Raw genomic sequence first — 10,276 nt, 5'->3', positions numbered from 1 at the left:
GACACAGAGTTGCACAAAGACAGCAGGTTAGCTAGAGTGGAAGTCATGCAGAAACTATGCGTAAAATGCACTGGCACGGTCTACACGAATGCGGCACACTCCACCAACGGGTATGCGGCGGCCGTAATCATCAACTACAAACTGCAGGAAGAGACGCCACAGAGGTGGAAGAGGCGGCTATTGCCCTCGTAACAGCGTACGGCACTACGCTGCAAACATCTCGGCAACATACCGAAAACAACGCTTGCAAGTAAACACGAAGGAAGCTGCAGGGCCAACGTGGGGGCGCGAGGTTGTACACAGAACCGCGCGACCTCAGATGTACCCACTGACTCTAACTCCAGAACAGTACCCAGGCATACTACAATAATACAGAGTACCAGGAAACGATACCCAGAGTCGCGCAAACAACTCCAATTCGACAAAGAAGAGGCGATAGCATGACGACAAATCCAAGTGAACGTCTACCCCCAGTTTGTATTATTTCAAGCTAATATGAACATACACGTCCATGTGTGTGTTCACAAACTATAGATATAAACACACACGTCCATGCTGCGGTAACATGTCCAGACTGTACCACATCACGTGGGAATGCAGCGAATCTCCACTAACACCACAATACAACATCCGATAGCAGCGCTGTGGGAGCAGGTGCTAACCAGCGAGGAGAGAGATAGATAACATTTATTCAGAACGAGCAGAAACAACGTTCTCTCGTAGAGAGTGTCAAGCAGGCGGCGCAAACCAGCGGCGCTGTGGTCAATCGGCCCCATCACCGGCGTCGGGGCCACACAAGACTGCTGCGAGAAAGCAACACACGTAATAAAGTTTGCTCAATCAATCGCTGGCGTGTCAGATACTAACCTTTTTTTTTTTTTCATTTATGAATTTTTTACACTGAAGCTGTATATGGATAGGATCTAGCAGATCATCTCCGCCGACGGAAAATGCGTATACATATAGACCAACAATTTTAACCCCTGGGAAAAATTCATACTAAATGAAAAAAGGCCCTAGGGCTTCCATATTTTTGTATCAGATGGCTTATATTGCTCCTAAAATGTCTTACCAGCAATGCACTAGCGCTTACAGGTGAAGCCGACTTTAAAAATTGGCGTACGCTAAGTTTTTGTAAGCTGGCTTTGCCACATTCCATGTTGCACAGCGAAGCATGACCGTTTCCGGAGAGAGTATGGTGACAGCCTCACTTTATGCTCCTCTCCATCGCCGCCGCCTCCTTCCCGAGTCGTGTGTACTCCTCGGCACGCGCGGCATCTCTCTACCCCATCCCCCATCTGACATTCCGCAATGCCGTGCGCTCTTCGGCGACCGCCTGTGCGGCACACTAGAGCCTGCGCAAAATTGGCGTAGCCGCGGTGTAATATTACATCAATGTCTTTGCCCACCAATCGCGTGTGTCCTTATCTTATGACATAGAAATAGAGAGGTTGGTGGTTAAAAATATATAAAAAATTAAAAAAAAAAACACGCATTTTCTAACCAGGATAACATTGAAAGAAAAAAAAAAGAAAAACCGAGCTTCTCCGTGGTATTTTGTTGCGATGCGACTAATCTGTAGGAAGGAAAACACTTCCTGAAATCAACGCGTTGACGTGAAATCGTGCGCATATTTTGAGATCGGAAGCTCTGCTTGGACTTTTGTGATGCAGCCTGTATAACAACGACTTTTTTTTCAGTGTCAACGAAAAATTAATCGGGCACTGCAGTCTCTCGATTTGGAGGCGGAAAGCCAACGATTGCCAAATACGTATTCAGTGCTGCATCTGTTTGCGGTGCCTTCATGTTCAGCCGTCACGCGGCGCGCATCAGGATAATACTTGTTCCATGGTGGTACGTTATCGGGTTAGCGCTGTATACGCTACCGCACTTGGCTGCTGCTCTGAAGACCAGGCTTCAAATCAAATTCGAACCTAAATGCGTTTTTATTTATTTATTTTCTCTTTAGATCGGCCGTCATACTGGTTTCATTCGTGTAGTGGCCAGCAACAACGGTTACTTTTCGAGTTTGATGGGCCATCTAAGGCTTTTTCCTAATAAGTATGTCGAGTTTTGTATACATCTGTGCCGAATCGTCTTTTTTTTTAATTTCTAATATTTTTCTGGAAAAAAAAAACACGCGAGAAACCTGTTTTTCATTGCCGCCCCTCAAAATTTTATAAAAATGCACATCTCTACGTATAGAGATAGCCCCACTGTCCTTATGATTCAACATAGCAAGTCCCCAATACAGCCAAACCCCAAACTTACTAAACCCCACCAGAGCGATAGCTTCGCTGGACTTGCCTCCTCATAGGGTGGAAGGGTTCTTATTTTCTTTTTTTTCTTTTTTAGAACGCGTGCCCTGGTCTGCTCCAAATGTTTGGTTGACTATTTCCTACTTCGTATTTTCTAATATGAAAATGAAAAGAATGCTCAGATGTGCATTATGGATGTACAGACGGCCTTACTCTCTCCGCTGTCATCGCGTCCCACTAGGCATTGTACACCATTTTACTAAGTTCCCGCCTATCTCAGCGATCCCTAACACTTTTAAGGACTAATTTTTTCCGTGGACTCTAACCGACTGGAATGGTATTCTAAAACCTATTGATCAAATGCTTGATATCACTCTTTTCACATGCAAGTGTTCCGAAATAATATTGTATTGACTTGTTCCCACAGCGTTTACCCCTTTAGAAATATTATAATTGCTCTAAATACAGTCTAACATTCCCAATCCTGCTAAGGTCCATTCGTGGTCTACAGTATTGTTTAAATAAATAAATAAGTATATGCCGTCGCCATGCTTATTGCTGAAATTCCCCTATGCGCATGGGAAAGCAGGATCACTTCCATGTCTGTAGTTTCCTTTTTCAGCATGTAGTGATTCACGTTGCTTTGCTGTAATATTTCCCTTCGCATTCGAAAACGAAGCCATTTTCCCATGCGCAAACGGAGCCATGCTTCGCCTGCGTGTTCAAGCTTTGCCGACTCTCGAGTTGTCCACATCACGGACCGGGCTTTTCTTTTGTCTATTTTTTCTGCATGCAGCCTTGATCTCCTTGCTCACTAATCTGCGAATAGTGAGAGAGAAAGAGTGTGAGTACTAAGATCGGAAAGCTGAGCTGGTTGGACTGGATTCACAATTAGAAGCGCAAAAAGTCGAAACGCAAGGAAGGACAACACCAGAGGTGGCATGTTAGGTATACGAAGATCGCCGGCCGCCATTCAGTTGAACCCGTCATCATCACCCAGACATCATTCTCATTTGTCTGCGCAGCTGTTCAAAATTACGAAGCAGGCTCGCCTTTTGAAGCAGTGCATGCAACTAAATTAACAATCATCAATAAATTGCACCCACAAAAGCTCTCAAGCTGACAGAAACCATGACTCTATGTATGTATGTATGTATGTGCTCGCGACTCGATGACTCCTTGCTATACATCGGCCGTTGATATATGGTGAGGAGGTATAGCCACACGCCGCTTTGTCTTCAACGATGAGCTGAGGTGACGTGAGGTGAGTGAGTGACTGATTAAATAGGGTTGTTTGCTTCGGGTAAAACCCGATTGCATCCTATCTTTACACCCCGAAAGCATTTGAGGAGAATCGGCTTACACCCGATTTCTCCCCGAATGGACGTTCTCAAAGTAGCGATCTGCACAATCGTGAGCTGATGGTCCGCCATTCTCAACCAATACTTGCTGGAAGCAAGCCCCACAAACGCAGGTTTCGAACTCATTGAGTATTGGCATTACTCTGCCGCTCGATACGCTGGAAAATGCTGCACTGACATTGTTGCGCCCAGCTAATGGGAGTTGCGATGTCGAGATAACTTTCTCCCTGGTTCAACAATCGGACAGGTCTCAAATGTATACGACGTGTTGCGCCTGCAGATGATAATGTACGTAAACAGGTGTGAATAAAAAGTCGATGACTAGCTTTTTGTGAATAAAATGTTTCATTTTTTTAGAAGTTATCAATGCTCTTTACTGTCCCCGTTACGGACCCATTTCAAAACAAACGCCAAATTTCGCAGAGTATTTGATAGAAAACACTGATATCCCCACGGTAACCAGAGTAAAACAAACAAATTTTAGCGCGTTAGATTTAAGGAGCTTGTGGCAACTTTTGATAAAATAAACTGAGTGTATTACTGCATTAGTACATCTGTAGATTTAACAACAACCCCCCTCCCCCCCCCCCCCCCCCCTGAATTTCGGAATGGTTTTATAAAAAACCCGATTTCTCCCCGACTCAAAGTTCGAAAAATAGCAGCCGATTTTTACCCCCCCTTCTCCCGAAAAAAATTATATAAAACCCGAGAACGAACAACCCTATGAATAAACTTTAATTACAAGGGGCTTCATTCATAAATGGTGGGGCGTCCGCTCGCTAGAGCAGCACCATGTATCCAGGAAGCCCTTGTCCACGCTGGCTGCCCGGGTCGCGCCCTCGCAACCGGGCTACGCCAACACCAGCTAGTTCTAGGTGGTGTTGGCTACGCTGGGCTGACCTATAGTGAAAATAGACTGCGCTGTTATATACGGGCAAAGTCGCGGTGTATAATCACAGCTGGCTTCATTTCTAATGAAGACATGGCCACTTAAACGACGCTTGGTGGTTTGCGGTGTGTGTTTCGCTTGCCTGTTCTTTGCTAGGTTGGTTTAAGTACCGGGTCACTGCGTAAGGAAAAGAACAGACAGGACATGCGCAACTGCGATGTACCAACTGCCCTCCATCGACACCCTAATGCTGGCATTTGCTTTCTTTCGGCATATCGTGCGATGGTATACAAACGACACTTGGTGCATATTGCAGTGCTCAATAAGGGGTCTCAAATTACCCGGAAACCTTCATTACGCCGCGCCTTATAGCCCAGGTGCCCACTTTCTATACCGTACAAGACACGAATTTTTTTGGCGAGATTCTATGGTACGGTTCTTTTAGTGTCCTAAGCTAATAAATAATCAGCGAAACGTACGAGATAATTTACCAAGTTGTCTGATTAATTGATTGATTGTGGGGTTTAACGCTCCAAAGCTACACGTGCGCTATAAAGCACGCCGTAGTGAAGGGCTACGGATTAATTTTTGACTACCTGGGGATCTATAACGTACGCCGAAATCTCGAACACAGGGGCATTTTCGCTTTTCGCCTCCATCAAAAAGCCGTCACCGCGGCCTGGATCGAACCCACGACCACCAAGTTGTCTAAATTCCCAGTTTTCCAGCATGCGTCTGAGTCAACGTCGATGCAGTTACCTGAAAGAAACTGTGAGACCGGGCATATAGATGTTGGAGTAATATTGTGGAAACAACCCATTCTACTTTTTTAGCGAATCTATTACCTTTATTACTCCTATTAGGCATCTCAAGTGCAGAATACGTAGGGGCGGAGAAAAAAAAAAAGAGTTTCTGGTAATATTTTTTAATGGCACCCAATGTGCATACAAGTGAGAGCCGCAGGTATGGTAAACAATTACCTTCCCACCAATTTTTACAGTGATGTCGCTTCAACACAACACTAACGCCCAGCTGTGTAACTTCACTGCATCGCGGTAAGAGCTCTTTCAAAATCTATTCAGAAACACGGCAGATACCTTCCGTCAGAGAATTCAGCAGCGGATTTTAGGACATTTCACGACTGAAAAAAAAAAGCTGTCGTCGTCAACTGTTTGAAAAAGGATTCTTTTGTGAGGCGTATTCCATCCCTCCACAGTCCAGCTTACGCGCGCAAGAGAAGGAGGCCCCGCCGTTTTTCCTCGTCTCGCGCTCTGAAAGGGAGGTCCGTTTCGAATTAAACACAAGATCAACCGGCGGGACATAATCAAAACTGCACATTCTTATTCATTACCGAAAACCGGGCCGCTGCCAAGAGCGAAGAAGCCCATTCAAAGCGACCCCTAAGCTTGCTTTTGTTGGCCTCTCCCCAAGCCGAGCGAATGAATGCCGAAGTCGCCCTTCTTTCTTTTCTCGAAACCTTGCCTCTGCTCTTCCGAGGGGGGCCTCATCGGCTCTCGAAACGAACATAATGGCGAACAAAATACGCCGGGGGGAGCGAAGCGGAGCCGCGCGCTCGTCTGTGGGCCGCGAGGGCGAACCCCAGCTGCGAACGGGCCAGGGCGCCCTGCCATTGGCCGCCCTACTCGGGACGGGCCGACCAACGGGGACCGGCGCGCCGGGCCATCGATCGCCGAGAGGCGTCGAGGCCCCCCCGAACCAATCACGGCCTGCCATTCCGGTTTGTCTAAACCGGGAAATCTTCGCCGGCCGTCGAAATCGGGCTCGGTGCAAAACAAGCGTGCGCGAGGAGCACCAGGTCGCGGACACCATGTGCGCCAGTTCGGCCGACGCCTCCTCGTGCGCCCAGCTCGCCAGCTTGCGGGGCGGCCCCGCGGACTCTGTACCCGGTGTCGCTCTTCCCGTGTTCAGCCAGGCGCCTCCGCCGTCCTTCGTCGAGTACCAGCGGCTACAGCTGTTCGATTACGGCCAGGCGGCGGCCAGCCGGCTGCGAATCGTTCAGCCTGGACTGCTCGGGGCTTACGCCGGGGCTTTCGGTCCGTACTCTTCGCCGCCTGGAGCCGAGAGCCTCTTCGGCTTTCCTCCCTTCTTCCGCTTCGACCCGAGGTCCCGGTTCGTCCAGGAGGAACCCAAACCGCAGCACAGCTACATCGGGCTCATCGCCATGGCCATCCTGAGCTCGGCGGAGAAGAAGATGGTGCTGAGCGACATCTACCAGTACATCCTGGACAACTACCCGTACTTCAGGAACCGCGGCCCCGGCTGGCGAAACTCGATCCGCCACAACCTGTCGCTCAACGACTGCTTCGTCAAGGCCGGCCGCAGCGCCAACGGCAAGGGGCACTACTGGGCCATCCACCCGGCCAACGTGGACGACTTCAAGAAGGGAGACTTCCGGCGCCGCAAAGCGCAGCGGAAGGTTCGCAAGCACATGGGTCTCTCGGTTCCTGACGACGACGACAGCCCGACGCCCACCCCGCCCCCACCACTGCCGACGACGGCGGTGGACGCGCAGCAGGCGACCACGACTGTTTGGGAAAACGGCTCGTCCGCGGGCCTGGCGCACAGGCTCTCGCTGACGCTGAAGAGGCGGCAGTTCGACGTCGAGAGCCTTCTAGCGCCGGACCCTTTGCCGCTGGAACTGCGCGCGCAGCCGCAGCACCCCAAGCAGAGTGGACAGTGGCCGACCCCATCGACTTCGCCCGGAGCAGCGGCGGGATGCCCGCTGCAGTCCGTAGCATTGCCGGCCACATGGCCCGGCCAGTCGCCGTCTTTGTTGGCCATCCACCAGGAACGCCTTGCGCTCTTCCGGGCGCACCACCAGGAGCACATGCTGCAACGGTGGTGCCCGCTCCCAGACACGCGCTCGTCGCCAACCCTCTCGGAGACAGAAGCGGACAAACTGAGCGGACCCCCGTGATCGCCTTCCCCTCAACGTCTCGGCTTAGTGCGGTCTTGAAGTTGTAAATAAATGACACGAAGCCTGCTGCAAAGCTCCACTGACACTGCCTGACCGTGGTAAAGACGTGCACAATCGAATATCCGTGCGTGTTTCACCGTTTTACGCCGCCCCAGGGACCATGTCTTGTGCGTACAATGGACGGACGCAGCTAGTCATCCGTAAAGGCATACATGATGCTCGAGCAAATGCCTTGGAACTCGCCTCTGAGTGCAGTTTTGTCAGCAAGACACAGCTCAAGTTGCCTGCTGTGGTGCTCGCTTTTCGCTGGACGCAACAAACCGGAGGTGCTTCTGAACTCGAAAAGCGCATGCAGAGACGTGAATGAGAAACTGCAGCCTACCAAAAGCAAGCAATATGTAAGTGACTGTTTCAATAAAACGTTTTGACGTTGAGGTGCGTTTGAGTTCGAGATTAAGGTAGAGCCTGAGGATGCGCTGGTCGAGCTCGTGTGTTTTTCTCGTGTATTTTGGGGAGACATATTGTCAAACACTCGGTACACATGCCGACTTATTTTCGGATGAAGTATTTACTGCTACCTTATATCAGTCATAACAGCTAAATGACTATTGAATCATGCATTGCAAATTTAATGTTCAAAACATGCCATTTTTTGTAATTTTCTTCAACTGATATAATAGTTGCAGAACTTCAATCTAATCATCCCCATTGACATTGTCTTGATTCCTCTGCTGCCGTCTTATATAGAACGATAGTCGCCCAACCGAAAGCTGCACAAATAATTGTCTACAAATCTAAAATCTGTGGGCTCATACTTCGGAATCAAATAAATTGATTATTGTGAAGTCACAACCGCACACTTCGGAGGAACGCTCTATCCAAAAAAGCGCTGTTTTCGATATCCGTGTCAGATAAGCGCTTATCCTGCAGCGTCATGACGTTATTCCCCCGAAAAGAGGGAAACGATGACGTCAGAGCGAAATTCCGTTATGTTAATGAACGAAGGCTTCCTCCGGATAATTATCCTTCGTCGCCATTATCAACACCGACAAGTTTCAGTGAACTCCACTCGAGCGAACATTTCGGATAAACAAATTACTATGAAGTCTCCCACCGACACGGCATCGCGCACAATCCAAAAGGCTTCAACTCAAATTTCTTTTTTTCACTACTGCATATATTACACTGGCGTTGTTCAAACGAACCTCTGTCAATTTCACGCCAAGATTTCCACTTGGGATTGCTGGAAAACGGTCCGGTTCACGTCTGCTGCTTTGGTGGAGTCACCCCATGCCATGCTGAGATCATATTATCTTATAGTGGCAAACATACTGGGTTGTTTTGTGACCATACTCAGCCCGAATAATCAGCGCGTTGGCTCTTGTTTCCAAGTTCAACAGGCGTTTTCTTTTTAATTAATTTACCCTAAAGGCCCTTACGGAAGTTACACAGGGGTTGCGGGTCAGAAAGAAAAAATAACAGAAGAAACAGCAACTCTCATGGAAATACAAATACATACACATTCATGTTTAAATTCCTATAGCTACACAACAAGGGTACACAAAAAAGGGGGCAATGTTCATTTGGGAAACCGGCGCGGAAAAGACATTGACCAAGAAAATAAATTCACAGGACGACGCGCTAGTTATCTAATAGGTATCCAGTTCTGACAAGTCTATGTACAGGTTCGAAAATGACACAAATGTTTAAAAAATGATTAATAGATTGAGGAATAATTGAAACTTTTTGATCAATGAGTCGTGGTTAAGAAGGGTGACGACGTTACCGGGGAGCCGATTTTAGTGACGAATAGAAAGTAAAAAGTGCACACATGCGAAGAATCGCTCCAATTTGAATGCATGATCTAGACGAAAGAAAAAAAAAACGCGCTTAGCGGGTTTTATGCGCGCGACAGCGCAAGAAGACTGGCTGTGGTACAGCCTATGGAAAAGTTATGACAGGGAACTCTGAGGAACATGCGGTTGACATTGCACATGGAAAGCAATCGGCATGTCCTTGCCTGATGCTGTGCCATGCAGGCAAAGGTGCATCTCAGCTCAGACCGGTGTGCAAAAGAAGCACTTGCCCCCCTCCCCTGCCTTTCCCTTTCAAGCCACTAAGCCACACCAGAACAACTGCCCGTTCCCCTATCCCTTCTCCCGCAATATAACGGGATTTCCCCTTCAAGACAAAATCCTGCCGACGACTATGGCTCAGACTTGTATATATAGTATACGTAGCCAATTTATAAATTATTCTTTGCGAAAGGCACCAGTGCGCGAAAAAAAAAAATAACAGCATTTTTCTAACCCGGTAAATGGGAATAGGCTGAGAGATAAATCAGACGATAAATAAACGTACCTAACCTCGTATTAATGTGGGGAGTTAAGCCATGTCTTCTAAAATTTTCTATTTAGTACTGACTTCCTTTAAAAGAACTTTTCATTTGTCCCTCGTAGTCAATTTTCCCCGCGTACCGAAATATGCGTTAATTGTCTATAGGGCTCGGCGTCGACCAAAATCTCAACCCGATTAATCTGCAAACATAATCGGTTAATTGATCAGCGGCGTTGTAACATTGAAAAATTACCTTTTTGAGTTGATGCTTTTGATATTAACTCAAGCCACGCCAAAGACACGGTGAAATTGAATTGAGGAATTTATAGATGATTATTTCACCTGCAAGGAATACGAGTAATTTTTTTCCGACCGCAGCATGCTGCGGCATGGGCTTGTTTGAGGCATTCCAGACAACTTAAACAGACCATCGCTTGTTCCCGCGAGACATATCCCCATTTAGGTAAATCGTATTGTCCGGGATCCGAAGTAT

General features: G+C 47.9%; 1 protein-coding gene across 1 annotated transcript; it reads left to right on the top strand.

Annotated features, from left to right (window-relative positions):
• The first annotated feature begins 6,084 nt into the window (after nt 1-6,084).
• On the top strand, nt 6,085-7,752 carry Fd102c (forkhead domain 102C). Its single transcript, XM_077696914.1, has one exon. The coding sequence runs from the start codon at nt 6,337-6,339 to the stop codon at nt 7,444-7,446; it is 1,110 nt and encodes a 369-aa protein (XP_077553040.1). The 5' UTR covers nt 6,085-6,336; the 3' UTR covers nt 7,447-7,752.
• The last annotated feature ends 2,524 nt before the right edge of the window (nt 7,753-10,276 follow it).

The sequence above is a fragment of the Haemaphysalis longicornis genome, unplaced genomic scaffold (assembly GCF_048455015.1).
Source record: "Haemaphysalis longicornis isolate Haplotype H1 unplaced genomic scaffold, Haemaphysalis longicornis Haplotype H1 scaffold_2, whole genome shotgun sequence".
Lineage (NCBI taxonomy): Eukaryota > Metazoa > Arthropoda > Arachnida > Ixodida > Ixodidae > Haemaphysalis > Haemaphysalis longicornis.
The sequence above is the reverse complement of the archived record's forward strand: the minus strand, read 5'-3'. Positions and strand labels throughout refer to the sequence as shown.